This window comes from Anoplolepis gracilipes, chromosome 4, assembly GCF_047496725.1.
Source record: "Anoplolepis gracilipes chromosome 4, ASM4749672v1, whole genome shotgun sequence".
Lineage (NCBI taxonomy): Eukaryota > Metazoa > Arthropoda > Insecta > Hymenoptera > Formicidae > Anoplolepis > Anoplolepis gracilipes.
In genome coordinates, this window is record NC_132973.1 from 11,218,399 (window position 1) to 11,230,882 (window position 12,484).

At 33.5% G+C, this 12,484-nt stretch overlaps 1 protein-coding gene across 3 annotated transcripts in view; it reads right to left on the minus strand.

The window, feature by feature from the left end:
* LOC140665290 (uncharacterized) overlaps positions 1-12,290 on the minus strand; it is a 37,389-nt gene extending 25,099 nt beyond the window's left edge. The window contains exon 1 of one of the 3 annotated variants that reach the window (XM_072891210.1): positions 12,059-12,290. In XM_072891210.1, coding sequence (XP_072747311.1) covers positions 12,059-12,136 — 78 coding nt within the window. In that variant the 5' untranslated portion in view covers positions 12,137-12,290. Of the gene's footprint in view, positions 1-7,815; positions 8,502-12,058 lie in introns of those variants that run through there. The other 2 variants (XM_072891211.1, XM_072891209.1) reach the window with 2 other exon arrangements.
* Positions 12,291-12,484: the final 194 nt, after the last annotated feature.

Here is a 12,484-nt window from a genome sequence, read left to right on the forward strand (position 1 = left end):
CGAGAGCCGGGTCCGCGTATACACACGTATATCGCGGGCCGCGTACACGCGTGCGTGTCCGACACGCGCGGGTGCGCACACCGCGTATTCGCGTGTCGCCCTTGGCGACTTCTCGCACCGAGAAACTGCAACGCGATGCGATACGATGCGGTTCCCCCTGTTGCGCCTGTGATCGATACGAGAGGCGCGAGTTCCCTTACCGGAAGCGTATGTTTTTCATCTCTCACTCCACATTATTATAAACATCAGTTTTCATTTTTAAACGAGTTTTGTGTATACGAGATATACGGATAACAATGCACATAATAATGCGCAGTACTTTATATAATGTTGTCTCTTATATAATTTCATTTACTGCGAGACGACGAGCTGTTAAAGAAATTTATCTCACAAAAATAGGGATATAACGTTACTGTTTTAATCATTAATTTTTTTAATTGTTTAAATTATTAATAAATTATTAAAAATTCCATATTCAGATACATATACATGCTTGCATATAATAAATTATTATCTTCTCGATGAATTCAGTTTTCTCTATACATATAAAAAATGTTTTGTCTAACAATAAGTCAAATATACATATATATATATATATATATATATATATACACGTAATCTCTCTCTACAAGAAAACATTGTATAAAAAAAAAAAAAACAATAATTAAAAATATTTTTGTCGGCCTGCGGTTGACCTAGTTTATAATTTAATTGGCAGTTAATCTATTAAAAATAATAAAAGTTAATTGTGTGATATTTTGCATAAAATATTTAAATAAAAATACATACGCGATACATGTATCGAGAATATATCTATCATGCAAATATATTAGATAGAAAAAAAAAAAAGAGAAATGTATAACAACTTTGAATCATTAAATAATACAGTAAGTTTTATACGCCAACTTTTTTTGATAAAAATAACATCTTGACTCTTTTACGTCTCGGGATAAATATAATATGCATCCCCTTTTTATTTGGCGGCTCGGCAAAATAAATGTTGCACCTTGCAAGACGAGTAAGCGGAACGAAATCTCGGCTTTTGCGAGAGGCCACTTTGTACGACACAATGCGGCTGAAAAATACGCAACGCGGTAAGAATCCTGAAACGGCCCTGAACTCGATACACGGCGCTGAACGAACGATTTCGTTGTCATTATAAAGCCATTACCGCCGCCGTTGTTGCGTTAAAGCGTTGCGCAAATAGCGCGCGGCGATAAATTAATGTCATCAGGGACGTAGGAATTTTCGAGCTTTCCCGCGCGTCGCGCATTTTGCAAAAAACCTGTTGCGCGCATGCTACCCTGTTACGCGTGTAACAATGTACCAACAATTGTAACTCCCTCCCGGGCGGATAGTCCGCCCTCCCCCCCGTATGTGCGTGAGAGTTGAAAATAATGTTAAACAATCGCACGAGTACGATGTAACGTGAATGCAAAAAGGGTAGAAAATAAATTTCTTGCGTTCAAAAAGCTTTCGACAGGTGCTGTAAATATTGTATTATGTAATTAATTATTGTCGGGGGAATAAATGACAAAGCTTACTCGCATTACGAATGAAAAAGATGTAAGAATATTTGCAACATATATAAATGAAAAATATTTTGTAATATTGTATAGTCTTGTACAATCGTAGTCCTTATATATGCAACAATCCATCAGATAACACTTTGTCATATGAAAATTAAAATTACATCGCAATGACATTGCAAATTGAATCACTGTTTATTCTGCACATATCAATATACAGTGTGTAGACTGATAGACTTGAGTAATATCGGTTGGTTTAAATTTTGCGAAATGTACATGACATTTGTCGCAACTGACAGCCGATATAATAAACAAATAAACAAGTTAAAAGCAAGTAAGATCAGAAAACTTGTTCAAAATAAATAATAAAGAATAATAAATTAATTTAAAAAAATTAAATTTTATAAACGTAATTTAATAAAAAATAAACAATATAAATAAAGTAATAAATTGAGAAAATAAAAGAGGTAAGTAAAACAAACACGTTTTAAGAAGATTAATATATAGCGTGATATGACACTTGAAATGAAAATTATATAAACAATAAATAATAAAGTTAATAAACTATGGCAGCTATCAGGCGCTTTATCTATCTATGTATCGTTCTTTAACTACGTGTTTCCCTGATGATTTCTCTTCAGGGCTGATACCTACGCACGCCTACGCATTTCGAAACGAGGATACGCTAGACAGGTAATTCCTCGCGGCTCCCTCGCTTGCTTTTCTACCCTCTTGCAATAACAAATCGCGCATACGTCGCGTGCACAAAGAGTTCTCGCCTACGCTTGCTGCGCTCGCGCGCTCGATTATACCTTATTTATGAAAGCAAAACGCTCGCATGTTTATTTTTTCTAATTCGACAAACGAGAGACACGGTCCTCCGGAAAAATAGAATTCCCCGATCAAATTTCATACGGCATTCTGCGATTTATTGAAGGGATAATTTGAAATTTTCAAATAAGTTAAAATTTTACGTATATAATTGTAAAATTTATTTTTGCGCGTAGAAGAAAAATTAGAAAGATGTTGTTGCATCTTAAAATATTTGAAAAGCTCTTCTCTTGATATATCGCCTAGATATTCACGTCGTGCAAGAGTACTAATCTACGAAAGGCAAACGAGACGCAAAAGAGAATTGGAGCGATCGAACGATCGGTATTATATCGGGATATATCGCTCGAGGAGCCTCACACTGAAACGAGATTGAGAATCGTGACTGGTTAATATGAGCTATCGCGATGCTCGGAAATTTTCGACGAGCTTTGTATCTGCTTTACAATATAATGTTTATCAAATGATAGCGATGGAATTTTTCCAATAAATCACTTGGAAAAATACGTAAGAATATCTGTGTGGCTCAAAATCATAGGTACATTTTATATTATGTAAACTAGGATATGATGGCCATGCGGAAAAGATGGCCATAGGCTGTAATTTTTTCAATAATCGCTACATAGTGCGCTTTTTTAGTCGTTATCAAAGATAATCGATATTTACGGTAGTTTATGTGCATACATTGTTCGAAATAACGATATTGTGAATCTTATCATATTTTTACTTTTGCCTACCTGCAAAGTTTTTCATGCGTCCACTAAAAACTGTTATAACGTCGAATAAATGACAGTTAAGCTATCGTAATCGACGTTAGATATATTATAATGATATGTAAATTGTTATATGATCTATAATTTTTATTTTCGTTTTCATTGTTTTTTTATAAATATTATGGCCATCTTCCCGTCACTATGGCCATCTTTTCCTTAAAAGTTGGATAAGATGGCCAATGCTTATGTTGTACTATTTTGATAACATAAAATTTTTATTAAATATTTTTCTTTTAATTTCGATAATTACGTAATTTAAGCTTCAGTGAAGATAATATGTCAAACGCTATTAAAAAAATAACAGAAATAAAAGTATGTTTTTTGCATTTTAAAAAACTATGGCCATCTTACCTGAGTTTACCCTACATACATATATGTAAAATCAATCTATTGATTTATATTTTATAACATAATATATATTGATTAATTTTTCACAAATATTATTTCTTCTTCTTATATATTTTATAATAATATAATTATCTTATTATATATTTTATAAAATATTTATATTATATTGATTAATTGTTATATTAAATATTATTTCTTTTTATTATATATTAAATGTGAATTATATGAAATATACGATGGCTTTAAAATGCATGTTGATTGTGAGTAATAACGAGTAGATTTAGTGGGTGAGTGTCCGATCGGAAATGACGCATTTCCGCATAGGACTTTAATTTGCTGCTTTGAAGAAATATATCGAGGAATTACGGGCAAGCGGCGTATTGTGAGCGAGATAAGTTATTCTCGCGCGCGATACGGAGCGGCGAGGTCCTGATTTATCGGGAGTTCTCTTCTCCTTCTGGGAAAAGATGGGAGCATGTTGCCCGGGAACTCGTGACTCGTTAATCGGTACCATCGTACCATTGGCTATTTTATCCGGTTATTAACCGGCCGTGAAATGAACGCGGGAATACTATAAATACTTGGGGGATTATCCGCGGAGGAAGTTGTACCGTGGAGCCGGGAATGAAGATTAAAGTCGCGCTCCCAATCTCGAGATAAGATAGGATTTTGCAATTTAGTCTCTGTTTTATCGGAGCCCAATATGCGTTGCAAATTTTTTTTCCAAGAGAAAGAGAGAGATGGACGATTAGTTTTATACGAGAATAATTCGTTCGACACAAATAACGGGTGAGATAATAAAGTAGCGCGAATAATGTATTCCGCGACAAGCTACAAAGGAAATGGCAAATTAACGAAGAAATTATATGACGACCACAACACGCGATAGAACTCGTTTCCTCGCCACTTGAGCCACGGAAGTGAAAGACGACAGACGACGCGCGCGTTTGCGTTACGGTTTACGCGACAGTTACAATATCTCGTCGTTGATTTGCATAACACGTCCTCATTACCGAAAAACCCGACGCTATATGTAAAGGTAAGACGCGTTAATGCTCTAACATATATCGTGGGATACGTGTCGTGGGATTTTTCGAAAATGCGGAGAACGCGACGACGGAAACACGACGTCGCCGCGTCACGTCGAGGCATCATTGTCCCTTCGCTAGCTTAAGGGCTCCTATTATGAGAAGCTAGTGAAAGGGTACAAACAGCCGGTCTGTCGTCTGTCGGAATATGTCTAATGTTCGCGAAAAAGAAGAAGAAGAAAAAGACAAGGTCGTTATTCTTCGAGAAAAGTATGCGCGATAAATGAAGGGTTCAAGACACGAGTGAGGCAAGTCCATCATTTATAAGCTTCGCTTTGAATACAAAGTCGTATTCAAGTTAAACCCTCTAAGTCGACTTGTTTCGTTTACACTGCCAGCTCTTTAAATAGAGTTTAGCTTTTGTCAAATATAGGTACTACTTTTTTCTCGAAAACCTCTTCTCGTTCTATAATTTTATCTTTTGTGTTATAGGGTAAACTCAGGTAAGATGACCATAGTTTTCTAAAATGCAAAAAACATACTTTTATTTCTGTTATTTTTTTAATAGTGTGTAGTTTGGCATATTATCTTCACTGAAGCTTTTAAATTACGTAATATTATCAAAATTAAAAGGAAATTTTATATTATCAAAATAGTACAACGTAAGCATTGGCCATCTTATCCAACTTTTAAGGAAAAGATGGCCATAATATTTATAAAAAATAGAACAATTTACATATCTTTATAATATATCTAACGTCGATTACCGTAATAGCTTAACTGTAATTTATTCGACGTTATAACAGTTTTTACTGGACGCATGAAAAACTTTGCAGGTAGTCAAAAGTAAAAACATGATATAAGATTCACAATATCGATTATCTCGAATAACGTATGCACATAAACTATTGTAAATATCGATTATCTTTGATAATGACTAAAAAAGCGCATTATGTAAAGAAAGAATTTTTTTAGATATTTGTTGCATATAGTATATGATTCGGAATGTTATTATTTCCCTTTTATCGTTAGTATATCCATTTTATTCACTTTCACGGTACGTCTCTCGCAAGAATGAAACGCTTGCTCGTTGAGTCGCACGCGAGTATTTCTTTAATAAAGTCGATTAAACGAATGCGCCTTTTAGCAATCGCGCCAATTAAGTTTTGAGCCACTTTTAATTGTTTTTAATGAGGCTAAACTCGCCTGTGCTCTACGTCACGTCGCATAACAATGACTAACGGGTCGCCGCGAGCGTGACTCTATTTCATTTCCTATCGAGTGACCAAGTCGATGACACAATAATCGATCCACGTTCATTCATACGTGCATATACAAATTAAAGTGTAATACAATCGATAGTAGAGAAAATCGAGTTTAAAACGTCAAAATTTTTTATCTTTGAACTCATCAAGAGATATTGTTTAAAAAATATTACTTTTTAAATTACGCTTATCTGATCTCTTCTTCTCTTTCAATAATTTCAGGAATGCAGCCTTTCCTCTGCAAATATATGCACGCTCTCCTATTTTCTTGAATAAATATTACCTTATACTGAAACGCGTTCCCACTAGTCCCTCGATAACCCTTGTAAATGGACACTCATGGCGCATCTGGACGAGCAAATCGACCGGATGAGAATTGCAATGATCACGGTGGTTTCGATTCATCGAATCGCATATATATATATATATATATATATATATATATATATATATATATGCGGAACGTAAACGGAATTGCGCAACGAATCGCGCAATTACAGCGCGAATGAATGTCGGAGAATCAATTAGAAATGAGCGCGACAAAAGAGAAAGAGAAAGAGAGAGAGAGAGAGGAAGAGAGATGCGATCGACTTAACGCGGCTTCATTAGTTACGCGATAGCAATTACGTGCTCGTTATATCGCGAACGCGGTTATCGACCCGTGATAGTAATTCCGTAGGTTTTAAATGCCGCCCGACCTTATTTAACGCCGCTTTTATGTCGGCGCCTCTTAATCCGCCGGCTATTTTTAATTAAATGTTAGTAAAGTCGCCCTTAACACACGAGTGGAAGACTTACACGAGGCGCGTCTTGAAACGCGGGCAATGTTGTAAAGAAAAAGAGAGAGAGAGAGCACGTTGTATACATATATATAATAATATATTCATTAGAGAGAAAAAAAACAACCGATTAACCGCTAAACCGTTGCTAATTATTTCGTAGAGGTACTCTCCCTCTTCTTATAATAAAAGAACGATTTATAATCGCATTTCTTACGCCAGTGGAATTAATCGTGAGCGGAATTAACGCTAAACGCAAAGTGCAATTATCGTAATTATCGAAGGTTAAAGATACTTTTCATTGAAACAAGAGCGAAACATCCGAACAACTTTGGATGTTCAGACAATCAGAATTAATCGTCGAGCATTATCCATTAATCATTGGCTATTAGTATTCGTTCGATACGATTTTATCGGAAAAAGCGACGAGTTAAAATTAAAGAGATCTCGGAAGCGTCTCGAGCACGTCTCGACTACCTGTCGTCAACCGGTTCCGATCGCGATTGACTCCTTGAACTTCGAGATTAGTCATACTCCTGCCGAGAAAAATCAAGAAAAAAAACTTGCTTTTCTCACAAGAAGGTAATGTTTTCTCGATAATAAAAAATTTTTCTTGACAAAATGCTAAATTTTTCGTGATTCAAAAATTAGATAAATATCATTGAATAATATTAAATATGTTTTATTTTAAAAAATATATATTAAATATATGTTTAATTAAATATACATATAAATAATATATATGTTTTAATTAAATATACATAGTTTTTAAATATATATTATATTTTATGGTTTTTTATATGTTGTATTATATTTATTATATATATATATATATTATATATATTATTATTATTTTTTATTATTATTTTATTATATTTATATTTTATTATATTATATATTATATTATTTATTATATTATATATTATTATATTATTATAATATTATATATATTATATATATATATATATATATATATATATATATATATATATATATATATTACGAGAAATTCGGGCATATTTGCGAGAAACTCGAGATTCGTATCTGAATCGCTCCTTTTTATGTCAAGTCTGTCAACCGGTTTCAAGATAGTCCACCTACTTTGCCAATATATTATAAATATGATCGCAACATATATACATATTTATCAATAATTTTGCTTAAAATATATTGTGCGAGTTTTTTTTTTGTTATTTCTCAAATCAAGCCGGAGGCATGTGACTATACGAAAAGAATTGAAAATTGCCCGAAGGTCGACTCACCTTCAGATTGACATGCCGTCCGTCATGTGAATGTCGCCGATGGAAACCTGTCACGCTCGAAAGGATCGTCGACACGATCATGCAATTACATTTACGGACGATCAAGTATATACCGATATCGATACATATTTAACACAAAATGTCAAATCGCGACAACTTGGAACGTTTACTTTGAATCGTTGAAAATTGACAAATTTTTCACCCTTGAAGAGATTGATCTCAGATAGCACTTTTGCACGAAATACGACAGAAATGATTCGCGATCTGTATGATAATCTACGAGACACACTTGACGAAGAGTAGAACCACACTGAACTGGTGGTTGTCGCGAGTATATCCCTTCTCCGGCTTTTGCCCCCCTTCTTTCTCGTGTCCTTTCTCTTCCTCTCTATCGAGCAACCCTATTTGACCTTTTCTTATCCCCTCTTCCGATGGACCTGCTTTGACAGCACGGTAGTCTAATCCAATATTTTTTTTTCATCCTCTTTGAGCGATCTCTGACTAGTGAAAAAAAACTATGCCGTACATCTGGATAATAATAAAATAGATAATGTAATAAAGAAATAAGGGAAAAGAAGAAGGGATAGGGTGCATACGTATTTATATTTCAACTCTACTTTATAGCATGCCTCGAATCCTTTAAAGTGCCTTCTATTTGCGGGTTCTTTCAGCAATTTAAAATCGATATTATTTTTTTATCAGGATCAGTTGTGACAACAATATTTATATTTATATTTGTGAATTCTGAACATTCAAAATAATCTTGATAGCACAAACATCTATGGAAGAAAATTTCATTTCGAAATGAAGTCTACTTTGTGAAATTAATGAAAATTATGCTATTATTTTCTTTGCATCTTTCATTATTTTTTCCATTTTACCTGAGATGTTCTCACAAGTTCTTTAATCTCTAGAAAGGGTAAAAAATTGCAACCTGTAATATCACTCGCGTTCGGCAGGCGCGAACTGTTTTCCCTCATCTGTAATCTCTCGTTACTTTAACAACGTCGTGTTCGCTGATTCTACTAGCGCGAGTTTATGGATTATACGGTGCTTCTTCCCAGCACCATAAAGTCTGCCAGAGGAGATTTGCAGACGCGCGCGTGAGTCACGATACGAGAAGGAAGCGAGCGAGAGAAACCGCTCGCGTCCTGTATGGCGTAAACGTTAATATCGTTCATTCCTTATGCCTTTTATGATGTGTCGAGGAGTGCAAGGGCCTTTATAGATACCGTTAACCGCATCCCGCGATAATTTCTCTAATATCTGGTCCTCAATCGTTCTTCCTAAAGCAGAGAGTTCTCGTTTTTTTTATATTTTCTACGATTCGAGGATTTGTCAAGATCCCGATGAGAGAGACACGGGATCCAAAAAGATCAAGTTTCGTGATCATTGCATCATGTTTGCGAAACTTTTTTATCATATTTCAACAGATGCATTTTATTTTACGTTTCAACAGGTACGTCGAGAAGTATCTTTGATAGGCAGAGAGGCGGATTCCTTGCGGAATGCGGTCACGTTGGGAGCCGAATGTTGTGAGAAAGTCGCCAGGAAGACTTGTATATACCTTGAAAACAGATTGATTTCCGCGGAGTTGAAAAGTTTGCCTCATCTTTATTCTGCGATTTTCTTATCAAAATTATTATAATGGATATTAAAGATTCACAAATAAAAATTTCAAAATTTAGAATTTTCGAATAAATAAAAAAAAAAATATATAATTTCAATTTTAAATTCATGTAAATAAAAGATATTTTAGAGATCCTAATTATCGTCTGTGTGTATATACATAAAAAAACTAATATATTTGTATAAAATAAAATTAAAATATACATTTACACATATTTTTATTTTATATAATCTATTTTTATTATTAAATTATTCGGACCAATTTCTCTTTGCTAGGTTCGATTACCTTATTCAAATTTTTTCAAATGGATATAAAATATCTTAGCATTGAAGATAACTCAATGCCCTCTAAATTAGCAAAATGGAATCGAAATTCACTATCAAGTTTTTGAAGTTAAAATTAAAAGGACTCATCAATACGTAAATTATGCGGGTAGTCGATGTCACATGTGTAATTTATGCACGCTTCCTATTTTCAGACAATGACGTCTGTTCGCAGCACTCAGTGTTGCATTCGCATCTTTCGATTCTTTTGTTTGTCTCACGAACATGTTTCCGATGCATCCGCGTGATCGGCGTGACTCGCATCGCATTCGCCGTATTTTATTGTTTGCAACCTGTTCGAATCTATACTCGAGACATTAGCATTCAAGAAACGAAATTAAAGTGATGAAATTAGAGAAGCTGCTGTTTTTTATTCTTTTTTTTTATGATACGCACAGTACATGTGATGATTCATGCTGCGTGTTTCACGCACGTGTCACGCATCATGCCACGTGGAAATTTCCCCAAGCTTTCGCTTAAAACCTTTAGGAATTTCCTTGTTCATATCCTCAAACCAGTATATATATTTTTATTGACTATTAATTAAAAATAGACGAAAAATCTAATTTTTATCAAATCGCAGGCACCCTCTAAATACAAACTTTAAACAAAACAGTGAATTTTTTCTGGGATTTTCTTTGCTAAAAAACATGACAGTGTTAAAGTAAAAGCGTGCAGAAAATAGCGGTAATAGCGGGCGCCAATTTAATGTCTTTCTTTTTATTCGAGAAGCACGTGCTCGGAGAACCAAGTCGTTTTATCTATAAAGTCATGGAGAAAACAATTGATATTCAAGGAAACACATGTGTATCGACAGACTTTCTGCACATTGTAGCGTTATGTCCATTGTCGTTTGTATTATAGTTTCCGTTTCGCATCTTTCTGTCGATAATAAATGAACTATCTAAATCAATTAATCTAATAATAGAGAGGTAATTAATATATATACACATATATATATAAAATTTATTTTCAAAATTTTTTAATTCTCTAGAAATATCTAATATTAAAATACTTGAAATATAACGAAACGATTGAGCTAGAGGAGAGAGGAAAAGAGAAAAAAATCGCGAGTTTAAAAATTAATTAAATTCAACTGCGATCGCGATATTTATAAATTTGTTCGTGATAAATTTTAATTAAGAGAGTTTACGACAAATGAATAAATTAATTATCCGATTAAGTGAGATTAACGACTGCTGCATATTCTTGGCATTGATATTCAAGAACTTTTAATTTATCGCGATGAAAAAACGTCCAAAGTATTAACATCTTCCTCTGTCGCGTTGCAAAGGAAATTTTTAATGATTAAGTTGTTAATTAAATACCAAATTTTTTTACGGTCTTAATTAATGAAATATCTATTCTATAAATATATAACTATAAACGCGTTTTCTTATAATACAATATAATGTTAAAAGTAAATTTTTGATTATTATTAGCATCATTCGCGTAGCGTTAGGTCACGTATATCTGTTACTATATACATGTCGTCCACCCACACTGAAAGTTGACAACGAGTAACGCGCGATAACGCCACTTCCGGCAATGGGGACGCAAAATGAAACACCAAGCAAAAGAGAAAATTATTATTCCTTCGTCGAGTACAACGCACATATGACTGCGTTTCGTTCACCTGGTATGTACAACACACCTGGTCGGGTAACCCTCGCGAAAGAATAATATGATTAGTGTTTAATGAGTCAACATCGAGAATACATTTAAATAATTTGCGACATTTTGTACGTAAACATAACATTAACCAAATCATATTGTACAATTAACAACAATAAAATATTATTTCATTTTATTAGGTAAATAATTTTATACAAACGATATTAATTCCAAAATTAGATATAAAATTAGAATTGAATAATCATACGGATAGCTTTATAAATTTCTCACTCTGGTGCCTCGGTGTCGAAATCCAGAAAATTTACAAATGTGGCCAGGCGTTACTACCACAAGTTTCACTTTTCCTTTTACGCGTTATTATTATCATCACTTTTGCACGTAAGCGTATGTGTGGGTGGAATTTCCACTTTTTCATGAATCACACGTCGCACTTTTTTCCTTCTGTCTATAATTTTTTCCTATTCTCTCTTTCTCTCTTCTATATTAATATTCTTCTTAATATAAATACATAGTTTTAAACTTGTTTGTATAGTTGAATAATTAAGTTGTTGAGTAATTTGAACTGACAATAAGAAGAAAGCCTTAATTATCTTATTATTGTTAACAATTCTGCCAATCAATGTCATTAACCGTTTAAACATAAAAAGCTATTTACCTTGTCTGTAGCCAGTTTGACAGACTCACAGTCAGATTCGACATAAAAAATGGAATTCATTTCTCGACGGTACCACATAATTTTCACCTCTAAATAATTTATTAACGTGTTTCAATCTCGTGATTTACGAATTTCTCGTTTAAAAATAATAATAATAATAATAATAAATACACATGTCACTTAACACTTTACAAATATTTTATTTTAATATTATTCCGCATCACTAATTCCTTTCAATCGCCTTTCGAGAATTAAAAGCTTTATCTTAACGTTGCAAATCAGTCTATCACTTATGCTTCTGCGATTTATGATTATCTACGAATCAATTATATTTATGTATTTCAATCGCGTCTTTATCTAATCACAGATAAATTTATTTTATGTTTTTTTTTCAATCTAATTTTTTTATTATGTAAGTAGCGTATT